The sequence below is a fragment of the Nerophis ophidion genome, linkage group LG04, assembly GCF_033978795.1.
Source record: "Nerophis ophidion isolate RoL-2023_Sa linkage group LG04, RoL_Noph_v1.0, whole genome shotgun sequence".
NCBI classification, from domain to species: domain Eukaryota; kingdom Metazoa; phylum Chordata; class Actinopteri; order Syngnathiformes; family Syngnathidae; genus Nerophis; species Nerophis ophidion.
Genome location: NC_084614.1, coordinates 9158532 through 9178779, shown reverse-complemented (window position 1 = coordinate 9178779; position 20248 = coordinate 9158532). Strand labels below are relative to the sequence as shown.

The 20248-nt window shown below is 34.0% G+C and overlaps 1 protein-coding gene across 1 annotated transcript in view; it reads left to right on the top strand.

Moving 5' to 3' along the window:
* Positions 1-227: 227 nt before the first annotated feature.
* Positions 228-20248, top strand: part of sall3b (spalt-like transcription factor 3b) — a 32780-nt gene continuing 12759 nt past the window's right edge. The window contains exon 1 of the mRNA XM_061896978.1: positions 228-458. Coding sequence (XP_061752962.1) covers positions 362-458 — 97 coding nt within the window. The 5' untranslated portion in view covers positions 228-361. The remainder of the gene's footprint in view (positions 459-20248) is intronic.

Here is a 20248-nt window from a genome sequence, read left to right as displayed (position 1 = left end):
TGCATTTGATGTCGAATGTCAGTAATAACTTAATGATTAATTAATTTATTTATTTTTGTCCCATTTTGGCCCCCATACACAAAACGGGTCTTTTGGCCGCTTGCATTTGTGCGTAAAAAGCGGCACCGGAAGTGAAGTCATGATTATTATTTGTCTAATTAAACGTCACAGCAGCCAATCCTCATCATCAGCATCATCATCATCATCATCACACTGACATGCGCACTAGGCACCGGCGGCGCATCCACACCAGCCTGGCTGCTCCGCGGCGCTGATTTCATTCGCTCCTCTCCCACCGGACCGGAGGCTGCCGGTCGCTGCTCGCCGAGGACGGAGGGTCCCAGGCGGAGAGAGAGCAGACATGTCCCGGCGCAAGCAAGCCCAGCCGCAGCAGCTCCGGGGCGGCCAGGAGGAGCGACGAGGCGGCCTCCTGCTGCTCCTCCGCCGGGATCAGCACGGTGCGTACTTTAATTGAACTGCAAAGTTTTTTTCTTTGCAAAAAAAAAAAAGTTTGTTTTTGTTCCGTTGCGTGACTTTTAAAGTGCGGACTTCGGAGGAAGTTGTGGCGGAAAGAGGAGAAATAGGTGATTTGCAGCTCCTTGAAAAGGGAAAAAACATCAAGTTTTGGCTCCAAAAATTTTCATTTATTATTTGTATTTGTATTTATTAACTCATTTACGATTTTAATTAATATACTATATCATAATAATTAATATGTTGTATTTTAAACATTTTATTGTTTTCTATTTAGATTCTTCAGGCACCATTAGTGACTTTATAAACCCATGATAATATATTATTTCAACCTTTTAACTCAATTAAAACAAATTAATCCCTCACACACACATACACACACACACACACACACCCGCTCACATTTGCCGCGATGCAACCGGAATCACACCTTCCCACATTGATACAAAGTTGATTATACGTATGTGTCCTTTAAAACTGACTTTGAAACAATGTCACAAAATAGTCGTGTTTGTTAATTGAGACGTAAACGTTGGTGTGCAACTTTGTATCCACGTTGTTGGCGGGGAAATGGCCAAAATTCAATGGTCAAATCAACCTGACATTGAATAAAAGTCGTCAAAAAGCACGTTGTTTCAACGTTGTATTTGTGTTGTGAAATATTGGTTGGGAAATGACCGCATTTCAACAATCAGATGGTCAGAACCCAACATTGAATTATTGTCGTCAAAAAGTATGTTGTTTCAACGTTGTATTTGTGTTGAATTTTGGTTGGGAAATGACCAAAATTCAATGGTCAAATCAACCTGACATTGAATAAAAGTCGTCAAAAAGCACGTTGTTTCAACGTTGTATTTGTGTTGTGGAATATTGGTTGGGAAATGACCACATTTCAACAATCAGATGGTCAGAACCCATCATTGAATTATTGTCGTCAAAAAGTATGTTGTTTCAACGTTGTATTTGTGTTGAATTTTGGTTGGGAAATGACCAAAATTCAATGGTCAAATCAACCTGACATTGAATAAAAGTTGTCAAAAAGCACGTTGTTTCAACGTTGTATTTGTGTTGTGGAATATTGGTTGGGAAATGACCGCATTTCAACAATCAGATGGTCAGAACCCAACATTGAATTATTGTCGCCAAAAAGTATGTTGTTTCAACGTTGTATTTGTGTTGAATTTTGGTTGGGAAATTACCACATTTCAACGATCAGATGGTCGGAACCCAACATTGAATAATTGTCGTCAAAAAGCAAGTTGTTTCAACGTTGTATTTGTTTTTAATTTTGGTTGGGAAATGACCAAAATTCAATGGTCAAATCAACCTGACATTGAATAAAAGACGTCAAAAAGCACGTTGTTTCAACGTTGTATTTGTGTTGTGGAATATTGGTTGGGAAATGACCGCATTTCAACAATCAGATGGTCGGAACCCAACATTGAATGATTGTCGTCAAAAAGCAAGTTGTTTCAACGTTGTATTTGTGTTGAATTTTGGTTGGGAAATGACCACATTTCAACGATCAGATGGTCGGAACCCAACATTGAATAATCGTCGTCAAAAAGCAAGTTGTTTCAACGTTGTATTTGTTTTTAATTTTGGTTGGGAAATGACCAAAATTCAATGGTCAAATCAACCTGACATTGAATAAAAGTCGTCAAAAAGTACGTTGTTTCAACGTTGTATTTGTGTTGTGGAATATTGGTTGGGAAATGACCGCATTTCAACAATCAGATGGTCGGAACCCATCATTGAATTATTGTCGTCAAAAAGTATGTTGTTTCAACGTTGTATTTGTGTTGTGGAATATTGGTTGGGAAATGACCGCATTTCAACAATCAGATGGTCAGAACCCAACATTGAATTATTGTCGTCAAAAAGTATGTTGTATCAACGTTGTATTTGTGTTGAATTTTGGTTGGGAAATGACCAAAATTCAATGGTCAAATCAACCTGACATTGAATAAAAGACGTCAAAAAGCACGTTGTTTCAACGTTGTATTTGTGTTGTGGTATATTGGTTGGGAAATGACCGCATTTCAACAATCAGATGGTCAGAACCCAACATTGAATGATTGTCGTCAAAAAGCAAGTTGTTTCAACGTTGTATTTGTGTTGAATTTTGGTTGGGAAATGACCACATTTCAACGATCAGATGGTCGGAACCCAACATTGACTTATTGTCGTCAAAAAGTATGTTGTTTCAACGTTGTATTTGTGTTGAATTTTGGTTGAGAAATGACCACATTTCAACGATCAGATGGTCGGAACCCAACATTGAATAATTGTCGTCAAAAAGCAAGTTGTTTCAACGTTGTATTTGTTTTTAATTTTGGTTGGGAAATGACCAAAATTCAATGGTCAAATCAACCTGACATTGAATAAAAGACGTCAAAAAGCACGTTGTTTCAACGTTGTATTTGTGTTGTGGAATATTGGTTGGGAAATGACCGCATTTCAACGATCAGATGGTCGGAACCCAACATTGAATAATTGTCGTCAAAAAGCAAGTTGTTTCAACGTTGTATTTGTTTTTAATTTTGGTTGGGAAATGACCAAAATTCAATGCTTGGATGGTCAGAACCCGACATTGATTATACGTCATCAAAAAGTATGTTGTATCAACGTTGTATTTGTGTTGAATTTTGGTTGGGAAATGACCAAAATTCAATGGTCAAATCAACCTGACATTGAATAAAAGACATCAAAAAGCACGTTGTTTCAACGTTGTATTTGTGTTGTGGAATATTGGTTGGGAAATGACCGCATTTCAACGATCAGATGGTCAGAACCCAACATTGACTTACTGTCGTCAAAAAGTATGTTGTTTCAACATTGTATTTGTGTTGAATTTTGGTTGGGAAATGACCAAAATTCAATGCTTAGATGGTCAGAACCCGACATTGATTAAACGTCATCAAAAAGCATGTTTTTTCAACATTGTATTTGTGTTGTGGAATATTGGTTGGGAAATGACCACATTTCAACGATCAGATGGTCGGAACCCAACATTGAATAATTGTCCTCAAAAAGCAAGTTGTTTCAACGTTGTATTTGTTTTTAATTTTGGTTGGGAAATGACCAAAATTCAATGGTCAAATCAACCTGACATTGAATAAAAGACTTCAAAAAGCACGTTGTTTCAACGTTGTATTTGTGTTGTGGAATATTGGTTGGGAAATGACCGCATTTCAACAATCAGATGGTCGGAACCCATCATTGAATTATTGTCGTCAAAAAGTATGTTGTTTCAACCTTGTATTTGTGTTGTGTAATATGGTTGGGAAATGACCGCATTTCAACAATCAGATGGTCAGAACCCAACATTGAATTATTGTCGTCAAAAAGTATGTTGTATCAACGTTGTATTTGTGTTGAATTTTGGTTGGGAAATGACCAAAATTCAATGGTCAAATCAACCTGACATTGAATAAAAGACGTCAAAAAGCACGTTGTTTCAACGTTGTATTTGTGTTGTGGTATATTGGTTGGGAAATGACCGCATTTCAACAATCAGATGGTCAGAACCCAACATTGAATTATTGTCGTCAAAAAGTATGTTGTTTCAACGTTGTATTTGTGTTGAATTTTGGTTGGGAAATGACCACATTTCAACGATCAGATGGTCGGAACCCAACATTGAATAATTGTCGTCAAAAAGCAAGTTGTTTCAACGTTGTATTTGTTTTTAATTTTGGTTGGGAAATGACCAAAATTCAATGGTCAAATCAACCTGACATTGAATAAAAGTCGTCAAAAAGCACGTTGTTTCAACGTTGTATTTGTGTTGTGGAATATTGGTTGGGAAATGACCGCATTTCAACAATCAGATGGTCAGAACCCAACATTGAATTATTGTCGTCAAAAAGTATGTTGTTTCAACGTTGTATTTGTGTTGAATTTTGGTTGGGAAATGACCACCTTTCAACGATCAGATGGTCGGAACCCAACATTGAATGATTGTCGTCAAAAAGCAAGTTGTTTCAACGTTGTATTTGTTTTTAATTTTGGTTGGGAAATGACCAAAATCCAATAGTCAAATCAACCTGACATTGAATAAAAGACGTCAAAAAGCACGTTGTTTCAACGTTGTATTTGTGTTGTGGAATATTGGTTGGGAAATGACCGCATTTCAACAATCAGATGGTCGGAACCCATCATTGAATTATTGTCGTCAAAAAGTATGTTGTTTCAACGTTGTATTTGTGTTGTGGAATATTGGTTGGGAAATGACTGCATTTCAACGATCAGATGGTCGGAACCCAACATTGAATAATTGTCCTCAAAAAGCAAGTTGTTTCAACGTTGTATTTGTTTTTAATTTTGGTTGGGAAATGACCAAAATTCAATGGTCAAATCAACCTGACATTGAATAAAAGACGTCAAAAAGCACGTTGTTTCAACGTTGTATTTGTGTTGTGGAATATTGGTTGGGAAATGACCGCATTTCAACAATCAGATGGTCGGAACCCATCATTGAATTATTGTCGTCAAAAAGTATGTTGTTTCAACCTTGTATTTGTGTTGTGTAATATGGTTGGGAAATGACCGCATTTCAACAATCAGATGGTCAGAACCCAACATTTAATTATTGTCGTCAAAAAGTATGTTGTATCAACGTTGTATTTGTGTTGAATTTTGGTTGGGAAATGACCAAAATTCAATGGTCAAATCAACCTGACATTGAATAAAAGACGTCAAAAAGCACGTTGTTTCAACGTTGTATTTGTGTTGTGGTATATTGGTTGGGAAATGACCGCATTTCAACAATCAGATGGTCAGAACCCAACATTGAATTATTGTCGTCAAAAAGTATGTTGTTTCAACGTTGTATTTGTGTTGAATTTTGGTTGGGAAATGACCACATTTCAACGATCAGATGGTCGGAACCCAACATTGAATAATTGTCGTCAAAAAGCAAGTTGTTTCAACGTTGTATTTGTTTTTAATTTTGGTTGGGAAATGACCAAAATTCAATGGTCAAATCAACCTGACATTGAATAAAAGTCGTCAAAAAGCACGTTGTTTCAACGTTGTATTTGTGTTGTGGAATATTGGTTGGGAAATGACCGCATTTCAACAATCAGATGGTCAGAACCCAACATTGAATTATTGTCGTCAAAAAGTATGTTGTTTCAACGTTGTATTTGTGTTGAATTTTGGTTGGGAAATGACCACCTTTCAACGATCAGATGGTCGGAACCCAACATTGAATGATTGTCGTCAAAAAGCAAGTTGTTTCAACGTTGTATTTGTTTTTAATTTTGGTTGGGAAATGACCAAAATCCAATAGTCAAATCAACCTGACATTGAATAAAAGACGTCAAAAAGCACGTTGTTTCAACGTTGTATTTGTGTTGTGGAATATTGGTTGGGAAATGACCGCATTTCAACAATCAGATGGTCGGAACCCATCATTGAATTATTGTCGTCAAAAAGTATGTTGTTTCAACGTTGTATTTGTGTTGTGGAATATTGGTTGGGAAATGACTGCATTTCAACAATCAGATGGTCAGAACCCAACATTGAATTATTGTCGTCAAAAAGTATGTTGTTTCAACGTTGTATTTGTGTTGAATTTTGGTTGGGAAATGACCAAAATTCAATGGTCAAATCAACCTGACATTGAATAAAAGACGTCAAAAAGCACGTTGTTTCAACGTTGTATTTGTGTTGTGGAATATTGGTTGGGAAATGACCACATTTCAACAATCAGATGGTCAGAACCCAACATTGAATTATTGTCGTCAAAAAGTATGTTGTTTCAACGTTGTATTTGTGTTGAATTTTGGTTGGGAAATGACCACATTTCAACGATCAGATGGTCGGAACCCAACATTGAATAATTGTCGTCAAAAAGCAAGTTGTTTCAACGTTGTATTTGTTTTTAATTTTGGTTGGGAAATGACCAAAATTCAATGGTCAAATCAACCTGACACTGAATAAAAGACGCCAAAAAGCACGTTGTTTCAACGTTGTATTTGTGTTGTGGAATATTGGTTGGGAAATGACCGCATTCCAACAATCAGATGGTCAGAACCCAACATTGAATTATTGTCGTCAAAACGTATATTGTTTCAACGTTGTATTTGTGTTGAATTTTGGTTGGGAAATGACCACATTTCAACGATCAGATGGTCGGAACCCAACATTGAATGATTGTCGTCAAAAAGCAAGTTGTTTCAACGTTGTATTTGTTTTTAATTTTGGTTGGGAAATGACCAAAATTCAATGGTCAAATCAACCTGACATTGAATAAAAGACGTCAAAAAGCACGTTGTTTCAACGTTGTATTTGTGTTGTGGAATATTGGTTGGGAAATGACCGCATTTCAACAATCAGATGGTCAGAACCAACATTGAATTATTGTCGTCAAAAAGTATGTTGTTTCAACGTTGTATTTGTGTTGAATTTTGGTTGGGAAATGACCACATTTCAACGATCAGATGGTCGGAACCCAACATTGATAATTGTCCTCAAAAAGCAAGTTGTTTCAACGTTGTATTTGTTTTTAATTTTGGTTGGGAAATGACCAAAATTCAATGGTCAAATCAACCTGACATTGAATAAAAGACGTCAAAAAGCACGTTGTTTCAACGTTGTATTTGTGTTGTGGAATATTGGTTGGGAAATGACCGCATTCCAACAATCAGATGGTCAGAACCCAACATTGAATTATTGTCGTCAAAACGTATATTGTTTCAACGTTGTATTTGTGTTGAATTTTGGTTGGGAAATGACCACATTTCAATGATCAGATGGTCGGAACCCAACATTGAATGATTGTCGTCAAAAAGCAAGTTGTTTCAACGTTGTATTTGTTTTTAATTTTGGTTGGGAAATGACCAAAATTCAATGGTCAAATCAACCTGACATTGAATAAAAGACGTCAAAAAGCACGTTGTTTCAACGTTGTATTTGTGTTGTGGAATATTGGTTGGGAAATGACCGTATTTCAACAATCAGATGGTCAGAACCAACATTGAATTATTGTCGTCAAAAAGTATGTTGTTTCAACGTTGTATTTGTGTTGAATTTTGGTTGGGAAATGACCACATTTCAACGATCAGATGGTCGGAACCCAACATTGATAATTGTCCTCAAAAAGCAAGTTGTTTCAACGTTGTATTTGTTTTTAATTTTGGTTGGGAAATGACCAAAATTCAATGGTCAAATCAACCTGACATTGAATAAAAGACGTCAAAAAGCACGTTGTTTCAACGTTGTATTTGTGTTGTGGAGAATTGGTTGGGAAATGACCACATTTCAACGATCAGATGGTCGGAACCCAACATTGAATAATTGTCGTCAAAAAGCAAGTTGTTTCAACGTTGTATTTGTTTTTAATTTTGGTTGGGAAATTACCAAAATTCAATGGTCAAATCAACCTGACATTGAATAAAAGACGTCAAAAAGCACGTTGTTTCAACGTTGTATTTGTTTTGTGGAGAATTGGTTGGGAAATGATCACATTTCAACGATCAGATGGTCAGAACCCAACATTGACTTATTGTCGTCAAAAAGTATGTTGTTTCAACATTGTATTTGTGTTGAATTTTGGTTGGGAAATGACCAAAATTCAATGCATAGATGGTCAGAACCCGACATTGATTAAACGTCATCAAAAAGCATGTTGTTTCAACGTTGTATTTGTGTTGTGGAGAATTGGTTGGGAAATGACCACATTTCAACGATCAGATGGTCAGAACCCAACATTGAATTACAACGTTGTATTTGTGTTGAATTTTGGTTGGGAAATGACCAAAATTCAATGCTTAGATGGTCAGAACCCGACATTGATTAAACGTCATCAAAAAGCATGTTGTTTCAACGTTGTATTTGTGTTGTGGAGAATTGGTTGGGAAATGACAACATTTCAACGATCAGATGGTCGGAACCCAACATTGAATAATTGTCGTCAAAAAGCATGTTGTTTCAACGTTCTATTTGTGTTGACCAAAATTCAATGGTCAAATCAACGTCAGAACCCGACATTGAATAAACATCATCAGAAAGAATGTCGTTTCAACGTTGTATTTGTGTTGTGGTTGTGGAATATTGTTTGGGAAATGACCAAAATTCAATGCTTAGATGGTCAGAACCCAACATTGGTTAAACGTCATCAAAAAGCATGCTGTTTCAACGTTTTATTTGTGTTGAATATTGGTTGGGAAATGACCAAAATTCAATGATCAGATGGTCAAAACCCAACATTGATTAAACGTCATCAAAAAGCATGTTGTTTCAGCGGTGTATTTGTGTTGAATATTGGTTGGGAAATGACCAAAATTCAATGTTGAGATGGTCAGAACCCAACATTGATTAAACATAATCAAAAAGCATGTTGTTTCAACGTTGTATTTGTGTTGTAGAATATCGGTTGGAAAATGACCAAAATTCAATGTTTGGATTGTCAAAACCCAATGTTGATTAAACGTCATCAAAAAGCATGTTGTTTCAACGTTGTATTTGTGTTGGATGTTGGTTTTGGAATTTACATAAATTCAATGGTCAAATCAGTGTCAGAACCCAACATTGATTCACGTCATCAAAAAGTATGTTGTTTCAGCGTTGTATTTGTGTTGAATATTGGTTGGGAAATGACCAAATTTCCATAGTCAAATCAACTTTAGGACCTTACATTGATTAAACGTTTAAAAGATGTTGTTTAAGCGTTGTATTTGTGTTGAATATTGGTTGGGAAATTACCAAAATTCAATGATCAGATGGTCAGAGCCCAACATTGAATAAACATCGTCAAAAAGTATGTCGTTTCAATGTTGTATTTGTGTTATGGTTGGGGATTATTGTTTGGGAAATGACCAACCAATCACTTGTTTCAATGTTGTATTTGTTTGGTAGGATAATAGTTGGGAAACAACCAAATTTCAATGGTCAAATCAACGTCAGAACCCGACATTGATTAAATGTTAAAAACATGTTGTTTCAGCGTTGTATTTGTGTTTTGGAATATTGGTTCGGAAATTACCAAAATTCAATGTTCAGATGGTCAGAACCAAACATTGATTGAACGTTGCCAAAAAGCATGTTTTTTTCAATGTTGTGTTTGTGTTGAATTTTGGTTGGGATATAACCAAAATTCAATGATCAGATGATCAGAACCCAACATTGATTAAACATCACCAAAAAGCATGTTGTTTCAATGTTGTATTTGTGTTGTGGAATAATAGTTGGGAAATAACCAAATTTCAATGGTCAAATCAACGTCAGAACCCGACATTGATTAAACGTCGTCAAAAAACATGTCGTTTCAACGTTGTATTTGTTTTGAATATTGGTTGGGAAATGACAAAAATTCAATGGTCAAATTAATGTCAGAACCCAACATTGGATAAACGTCATCAAACAGTATGTTGTTTCAACGTTGTATTTGTGTTGTGGTTGTGGATTATTGGTTGGGAAATGACCAAAATTCTATGATCAGATGGTCAGAACCCAACATTGATTCAACGTCATCAAAAAGCATGTTGTTTCAACGCTGTATTTGTGTTGTAGTATTTTGGTTGGGAAATTACCAAATTTCAATGGTCAAATCAACGTCAGAACCCGACATTGAATAAACGTCATCAAAAACTATGTTGTTTCAACGTTGTATTTGTGTTGTGGTTGTGGAATATTGGTTGGGAAATGACCAAAATTCAATGTTGAGATGGTCAGAACCCAACATTGATTAAACGTTGCCAAAAAGCATGTTCTTTTTCAATGTTGTGTTTGTGTTGTAGAATGTTGGTTGGGAAATGACCAAATTTCAATGATCAAATCAACTTTAGAACCTTAAATTGATTAATCGTTAAAAACATGTTGTTTCCGCGTGGTATTTGTGTTGAATTTTGGTTGGGAAATGACCAAAATTCAATGGTCAAATCAACGTCAGAACCCAACGTTGAATAAACGTCATCAAACAGTATGTTGTTTCAACGTTGTATTTTTGTTGTGGTTGTGGATTATTGTTTGGCAAATGACCAACCAATCACTTGTTTCAATGTTGTATTTGTTTGGTAGGATAATAGTTGGGAAATAACCAAATTTCAATGGTCAAATCAACGTCACAATCCAACCTTGATTCAACGTCAAAAAGCATGTTGTTTCAACGTTGTATTTGTGTTGTGGTTGTGGAATATCGGTTGTGAAATGACCAAAATTCAGTGATCAGATGGTCAGAACCCAACATTGATTAAACGTCATTAAAAAGCATGTCGTTTCAACGATGTATTTGTGTTGTAGAATTTTGGTTGGGAAATGACCAAATTTCAATGTCAAATCAACGTTGGAACCCAACATTGATTAAACGTTGCTAAAACATATGTTGTTTCAAAGTTGTATTTGTGTTGTGGAATATTGGTTGGGATATGACCAAAATTCAATAATCAGATGGTCAGATCCCAAGATTGATTAAACGTCATCAAAAGGCATGTTGTATCAACGTTGTATTTGTGTTGTGGAATTTTGGTTGGGAAATGACCAAATTTCAATGTCAAATCAACGTTAGAACCCGACATTGATTAAAAAATGTCAAAACATATGTTGTTTCAGCGTTGTATTTGTGTTGAATATTGGTTGGGAAATGACCAACATTCAATGTTGAGATGGTCAGAACCCAACATTGATTAAACGTTGCCAAAAAGTATCTTGTTTCAACGTTGTATTTGCGTTGTGGTTGTGGATTATTGTTTGGGAAATGACCATAAGTCAATGATCAGATGGTCAGAACCCAACATTGATTAAACGTCGTTAAAAAGCATGTTATTTCAACATTGTATTTGTGTTGTAGAATTTTGGTTGGGAAATTACCAAATTTCAATGTCAAATCAACGTTAGAACCCAACATTGATTAAACGTTGTTAAAACATATGTTGTTTCAAAGTTGTATTTGTGTTGTGGAATTTTGTTTGGGATATGACCAAAATTCAATAATCAGATGGTCAGATCCCAAGATTGATTAAACGTCATCAAAACGCATGTTGTTTCAACATTGTATTTGTGTTGTGGAATTTTGGTTGGGAAATGACCAAATTTCAATGTCAAATCAATGTTAGAACCTGACATTGATTAAACGTTGTCAAAAAACATGTTGTTTCAACGTTGTATTTGTGTTGAATAACGGTTGGGAAATGACCAAAATTCAATGATCAGATGGTCAGAACCCAACATTGAATAAGCGTAGTCAAAAAATATGTTGTTTCAACGTTGTATTTGTGTTGTGGTTGTGGATTATTGTTTGGGAAATGACCATAAGTCAATGATCAGATGGTCAGAACCCAACATTGATTAAACGTCGTTAAAAAGCATGTTATTTCAACGTTGTATTTGTGTTGTAGAATTTTGGTTGGGAAATGACCAAATTTCAATGTCAAATCAACGTTAAAACCCAACATTGATTAAACGTTGTTAAAACATATGTTGTTTCAAAGTTGTATTTGTGTTGTGGAATATTGGTTGGGATATGACCAAAATTCAATAATCAGATGGTCAGATCCCATGATTGATTAAACGTCATCAAAACGCATGTTGTTTCAACATTGTATTTGTGTTGTGGAATTTTGGTTGTGAAATGACCAAATTTCAATGTCAAATCAACGTTAGAACCTGACATTGATTAAACGTTAAAAACATGTTGTTTCAGCGTTGTATTTGTGTTTTGGAATATTGGTTCGGAAATTACCAAAATTCAATGTTCAGATGGTCAGAACCAAACATTGATTGAACGTTGCCAAAAAGCATGTTTTTTTCAATGTTGTGTTTGTGTTGAATTTTGGTTGGGATATAACCAAAATTCAATGATCAGATGATCAGAACCCAACATTGATTAAACATCACCAAAAAGCATGTTGTTTCAATGTTGTATTTGTGTTGTGGAGTAATAGTTGGGAAATAACCAAATTTCAATGGTCAAATCAACTTCAGAACCCGACATTGATTAAACGTCGTCAAAAAACATGTTGTTTCAACGTTGTATTTGTTTTGAATATTGGTTGGGAAATGACAAAAATTCAATGGTCAAATTAATGTCAGAACCCAACATTGGATAAACGTCATCAAACAGTATGTTGTTTCAACGTTGTATTTGTGATGTGGTTGTGGATTATTGGTTGGAAAATGACCAAAATTCTATGATCAGATGGTCAGAACCCAACATTGATTCAACGTCATCAAAAAGCATGTTGTTTCAACGCTGTATTTGTGTTGTAGTATTTTGGTTGGGAAATTACCAAATTTCAATGGTCAAATCAACGTCAGAACCCGACATTGAATAAACGTCATCAAAAACTATGTTGTTTCAACGTTGTATTTGTGTTGTGGTTGTGGAATATTGGTTGGGAAATGACCAAAATTCAATGTTGAGATGGTCAGAACCCAACATTGATTAAACGTTGCCAAAAAGCATGTTCTTTTTCAATGTTGTGTTTGTGTTGTAGAATGTTGGTTGGGAAATGACCAAATTTCAATGATCAAATCAACTTTAGAACCTTAAATTGATTAATCGTTAAAAACATGTTGTTTCCGCGTGGTATTTGTGTTGAATTTTGGTTGGGAAATGACCAAAATTCAATGGTCAAATCAACGTCAGAACCCAACGTTGAATAAACGTCATCAAACAGTATGTTGTTTCAACGTTGTATTTTTGTTGTGGTTGTGGATTATTGTTTGGCAAATGACCAACCAATCACTTGTTTCAATGTTGTATTTGTTTGGTAGGATAATAGTTGGGAAATAACCAAATTTCAATGGTCAAATCAACGTCACAATCCAACCTTGATTCAACGTCAAAAAGCATGTTGTTTCAACGTTGTATTTGTGTTGTGGTTGTGGAATATCGGTTGTGAAATGACCAAAATTCAGTGATCAGATGGTCAGAACCCAACATTGATTAAACGTCATTAAAAAGCATGTCGTTTCAACGATGTATTTGTGTTGTAGAATTTTGGTTGGGAAATGACCAAATTTCAATGTCAAATCAACGTTGGAACCCAACATTGATTAAACGTTGCTAAAACATATGTTGTTTCAAAGTTGTATTTGTGTTGTGGAATATTGGTTGGGATATGACCAAAATTCAATAATCAGATGGTCAGATCCCAAGATTGATTAAACGTCATCAAAAGGCATGTTGTATCAACGTTGTATTTGTGTTGTGGAATTTTGGTTGGGAAATGACCAAATTTCAATGTCAAATCAACGTTAGAACCCGACATTGATTAAAAAATGTCAAAACATATGTTGTTTCAGCGTTGTATTTGTGTTGAATATTGGTTGGGAAATGACCAACATTCAATGTTGAGATGGTCAGAACCCAACATTGATTAAACGTTGCCAAAAAGTATCTTGTTTCAACGTTGTATTTGCGTTGTGGTTGTGGATTATTGTTTGGGAAATGACCATAAGTCAATGATCAGATGGTCAGAACCCAACATTGATTAAACGTCGTTAAAAAGCATGTTATTTCAACATTGTATTTGTGTTGTAGAATTTTGGTTGGGAAATTACCAAATTTCAATGTCAAATCAACGTTAGAACCCGACATTGATTAAAAAATGTCAAAACATATGTTGTTTCAAAGTTGTATTTGTGTTGTGGAATATTGGTTGGGATATGACCAAAATTAAATAATCAGATGGTCAGATCCCAAGATTGATTAAACGTCATCAAAACGCATGTCGTTTCAACGTTGTATTTGTCTTGTGGAATTTTGGTTGTGAAATGACCAAAATTCAATGTTAAATCAACTTTAGAACCTGACATTGATTAAACGTTGTCAAAAAACATGTTGTTTCAACGTTGTATTTGTGTTGAATATTGGTTGGGAAATGACCAAAATTCAATGATCAGATGTTCAGAACCCAACATTGAATAAGCGTAGTCAAAAACTATGTTGTTTCAACGTTGTATTTGTGTTGTGGTTCTGGATTATTGTTTGGGAAATGACCATAAGTCAATGATCAGATGGTCAGAACCCAACATTGATTAAACGTCGTTAAAAAGCATGTTATTTCAACGTTGTATTTGTGTTGTGGAATTTTGGTTGGGAAATGACCAAATTTCAATGTCAAATCAACGTTAGAACCCAACATTGATTAAACGTTGTTAAAACATATGTTGTTTCAAAGTTGTATTTGTGTTGTGGAATATTGGTTGGGATATGACCAAAATTCAATGATCAGATGGTCAGAACCCAACATTGAATAAGCGTTGTCAAAAACTATGTTGTTTCAACGTTGTATTTGTGTTGTGGTTCTGGATTATTGTTTGGGAAATGACCATAAGTCAATGATCAGATGGTCAGAACCCAACATTGATTAAACGTCGTTAAAAAGCATGTTATTTCAAAGTTGTATTTGTGTTGTGGAATATTGGTTGGGATATGACCAAAATTCAATAATCAGATGGTCAGATCCCAAGATTGATTAAACGTCATCAAAAGGCATGTTGTATCAACGTTGTATTTGTGTTGTGGAATTTTGGTTGGGAAATGACCAAATTTCAATGTCAAATCAACGTTAGAACCCGACATTGATTAAAAAATGTCAAAACATATGTTGTTTCAGCGTTGTATTTGTGTTGAATATTGGTTGGGAAATGACCAACATTCAATGTTGAGATGGTCAGAACCCAACATTGATTAAACGTTGCCAAAAAGTATCTTGTTTCAACGTTGTATTTGCGTTGTGGTTGTGGATTATTGTTTGGGAAATGACCATAAGTCAATGATCAGATGGTCAGAACCCAACATTGATTAAACGTCGTTAAAAAGCATGTTATTTCAACATTGTATTTGTGTTGTAGAATTTTGGTTGGGAAATTACCAAATTTCAATGTCAAATCAACGTTAGAACCCGACATTGATTAAAAAATGTCAAAACATATGTTGTTTCAAAGTTGTATTTGTGTTGTGGAATATTGGTTGGGATATGACCAAAATTAAATAATCAGATGGTCAGATCCCAAGATTGATTAAACGTCATCAAAACGCATGTCGTTTCAACGTTGTATTTGTCTTGTGGAATTTTGGTTGTGAAATGACCAAAATTCAATGTTAAATCAACTTTAGAACCTGACATTGATTAAACGTTGTCAAAAAACATGTTGTTTCAACGTTGTATTTGTGTTGAATATTGGTTGGGAAATGACCAAAATTCAATGATCAGATGTTCAGAACCCAACATTGAATAAGCGTAGTCAAAAACTATGTTGTTTCAACGTTGTATTTGTGTTGTGGTTCTGGATTATTGTTTGGGAAATGACCATAAGTCAATGATCAGATGGTCAGAACCCAACATTGATTAAACGTCGTTAAAAAGCATGTTATTTCAACGTTGTATTTGTGTTGTGGAATTTTGGTTGGGAAATGACCAAATTTCAATGTCAAATCAACGTTAGAACCCAACATTGATTAAACGTTGTTAAAACATATGTTGTTTCAAAGTTGTATTTGTGTTGTGGAATATTGGTTGGGATATGACCAAAATTCAATGATCAGATGGTCAGAACCCAACATTGAATAAGCGTTGTCAAAAACTATGTTGTTTCAACGTTGTATTTGTGTTGTGGTTCTGGATTATTGTTTGGGAAATGACCATAAGTCAATGATCAGATGGTCAGAACCCAACATTGATTAAACGTCGTTAAAAAGCATGTTATTTCAACGTTGTATTTGTGTTGTGGAATTTTGGTTGGGAAATTACCAAATTTCAATGTCAAATCAACGTTAGAACCCAACATTGATTAAACGTTGTTAAAACATATGTTGTTTCAAAGTTGTATTTGTGTTGTGGAATATTGGTTGGGATATGACCAAAATTCAATGATCAGATGGTCAGAACCCAACATTGAATAAGCGTTGTCAAAAACTATGTTGTTTCAACATTGTATTTGTGTTGTGGATTATTGGTTGGGAAATGACCATAAGTCAATGATCAGATGGTCAGAACCCAACATTGATTAAACGTCGCCAAAAAGCACGTTGTTTCAACGTTGTGTTTGAGTTACTGAACATCAGGAGCTAATCCAGCAAGTCCTCAACGTTGTTTCAATGTCTTGCATGCTTTCTGTCACGTTGCGGCTGCTAAAAGCGCGGCGTAGGAAGCAGCGGCGTCGTCACAGCGCAATTAGCCCGTGTCGACCCCTGAACCCTGGGGGTCAAAGGTCGGCCAGAGAGGCCAGGGCGGCGGGCCGGGAGTGTGTTTGCTTTTAGTCTGATGATGTTCTGTGTGGACGCTCGCATGAGCCAGAGCCAGACATCAATCTGCCGCCTGCTCCTGTTATTATGGAGAGGGTGAATTATGGCGCTCATACATCCTATTATATTTGGACAAATATTCAACGCCGGGAATAAAATATGACCTGGCTTTTCTCCTCCCTGGAAGTGACTTGTGCCAAGTCAGACCACCCACCTGCTGAGCGCCTCCTTTGTTTACTTCTGACAGGCTCCACTCTTCTCTCAGACATTTCCTTCTCGCTCGGCTAATTGCAAACACCGCCCCCCCCCCCCCCGCCCCCCCTCCGATGCATGTCAAATATGAGGGGATGACATATGAACCTATTCCTAGCCCCTTCCTGCTCCATCACTGGGAATACTCACTCGCATGCTTGCTATATGGCGTGAAGCGGTCATGCTGTTCTTCTTTGTGTGTCTGGAAGGTTTGATTTAGGTGGAACTTTATTAAAATTAACTGTAAAATCGCAGTTCAAAGTTGTAACTTTATTATAATTAAGTGTAAAATCACAGTTGATAGTTGTAACTTTTTTGTAAATAACTTTAAAATCACATCTGATAGTTGTAACTTTATTATAATTGACTGTAAAGTCACAGCTGATAGTTGTAACTTTATTAAAATTAACTGTAAAATCAATGTTCAAAGTTTTAACTTTATTGTAATTAAGTGTAAAATCACAGTTGGTAGTTGTAACTTTTTTGTAAATAACTTTAAAATCACATCTGATAGTTGTAACTTTATTATAACTAATTGTAAAATCACAGCTGCTAGTTGTAACTTATTGTAAATAACTTTAAAATCACAGTTGATAGTTGTAACTTTATTATAATTAACTGTAAAATCACAGCTGATAGTTGTAACTTTATTAAAATTGACTGTAAAATCACATCTGATAGTTTTAACTTTATTATAATTAACTGTAAAATCAGAGCTGATAGTTGTAACTTATTGTAAATAACTTTAAAATCACAGTTGATAGTTGTAACTTTATTATAATTAACTGTAAAATCACAGCTGATAGTTGTAACTTTATTAAAATTGACTGTAAAATCACAGTTAAAAGTTGTAACTTTATTATAATTAACTGTAAAATCACAGCTGATAGTTATAACTTTTTTGTAAACAACTTTAAAATCACAGTTGATAGTTGTAACTTTTTTGTAAAAAACTTTAAAATCAAATCTGATAGCTGTAACTCTATAAAGATTAACTGTAAAATCACAGTTGATAACTGTAACTGTGTTATAATAAACTGTACAATCACAGCAAATAGTTGTAACTTTATTTTAATTAACTGTAAAATGACGGCTTATAGTCGTAACTTTATTGAAATTAACTGTAAAATCCCAGCTGATAGTTGTAACTTTATTGTAAATAACTTTAAAATCACAGTTGATAGTTGTAACTTTATTATAATAAACTGTGAAATCACAGCATATAGTTGTAACTTTATGATGATATACTGTAAAATCACAGTAATTTGTAACTTTATTGTAATTAACTGTAAAATCACAGCCTATAGATGTAACTTTATTATAAATAACTATAAAATTACAGCTGATAGTTGTGGCTTTATTATAATTAACTGTAAAATCACAGCTGATAGTTGTAACTTTTTTGTAAATAACTTTAAAATCAAAGCTGATAGCTGTAACTGTATAATAATTAACTGTAAAATCACAGTTGATAGCTGTAACTGTGTTATAATAAACTGTACAATCACAGCAAATAGTTGTAACTTTATTTTAATTAACTGTAAAATGACGGCTTTTAGTCGTAACTTAATTGTAATTAACTGTAAAATCCCAGCTGATAGTTGTAACTTTATAGTAACTAACTGTAGAATCACAGTTGATAGTCGTAACTTTATTATAATTAACTGTAAAATCACAGCATGTAGTTGTAACTTTATAATGATAAACTGTAAAATCACAGTAATTTGTAACTTTATTGTAATTAACTGTAAAATCACAGTTGATAGTCGTAATTTTATTATAATTAACTGTAAATCACAGCTAATAATTGTAACTTTATTATAATAAACTGTAAAATCACAGCATGTAGTTGTCACTTTATAATGATAAACTGTAAAATCACAGTAATTTGTAACTTTATTGTAATTAACTGTAAAATCACAGCCTATAGTTGTAACTTTATTGTAAATAACTGTAAAATTATAGCTGATTGTTGTAACTTTATTATAATTAACTGTAAAATCACAGTTGATAGTTGTAAATTTTTTGTAAATAACTTTAAAATCAAAGCTGATAGCTGTAACTCTATAATGATTAACTGTAAAATCACAGTTGATAACTCTAACTGTGTTATAGTTACAACTGTACAATCACAGCAAATAGTTGTAACTTTATTTTAATTAACTGTAAAATCACAGTAATTTGTAACTTTATTGTAATTAACTGTAAAATCACAGCCTATAGTTGTAACTTTATTGTAAATAACTGTAAAATTATAGCTGATTGTTGTAACTTTATTATAATTAACTGTAAAATCACAGTTGATAGTTGTAAATTTTTTGTAAATAACTTTAAAATCAAAGCTGATAGCTGTAACTCTATAATGATTAACTGTAAAATCACAGTTGATAACTCTAACTGTGTTATAGTTACAACTGTACAATCACAGCAAATAGTTGTAACTTTATTTTAATTAACTGTAAAATGACGGCTTATAGTCGTAACTTTATTGTATATAACTGTAAAATCACAGCTGATAGTTGTAACTTTATTGTAAATAACTTTAAAATCACAGTTGATAGTTGTGACTTTATTTTAATTAACTGTAAAATGACGGCTTATAGTCGTAACTTTATTGTAATTAACTGAAAAATCACAGCTGATCGTTGTAACTTTATTATAATTAACTGTAAAATCACAGTTGATAGTTGTAAATTTTTTGTAAATAACTTTAAAATCAAAGCTGATAGCTGTAACTCTATAATGATTAACTGTAAAATCACAGTTGATAATTCTAACTGTGTTATAATAAACTGTACAATCACAGCTGATAGTTGTAACTTTATAGTAATTAACTGTAAAATCACAGTTGATAGTCGTAACTTTATTATAATTAACCGTAAAATCACAGCTTATAGTTGTAACTTTATTGTAAATAACTTTAAAATCACAGCTGATAGTTGTAACTTTATTATAATCAACTGTAAAATCACAGCTTATAATAGTAACTTTATATTAATTACTTGTAGAATCACAACTGATAGTTGTAACTTTATTACAATTAACTGTAAAATCATAGCTGATACTTGTAACTTTATTATAATAAACTGTAAAATCACAGTTATTTGTAATTTTATTGTAATGAACTGTTAAATCACAGCCTTTAGTTGTAACTTTATTATAAATAACTGTAAAATTACAGCTGGTAGTTGTAACTTTATTATAATTAACTGTAAAATCACAGCTGATAGTTGTAACTTAATTACAAATAACTGTAAAATCACAGCTGATAGTTGTAACTTTATTATAATTAACTGTAAAAATCACAGCATATAGTTGTAACTT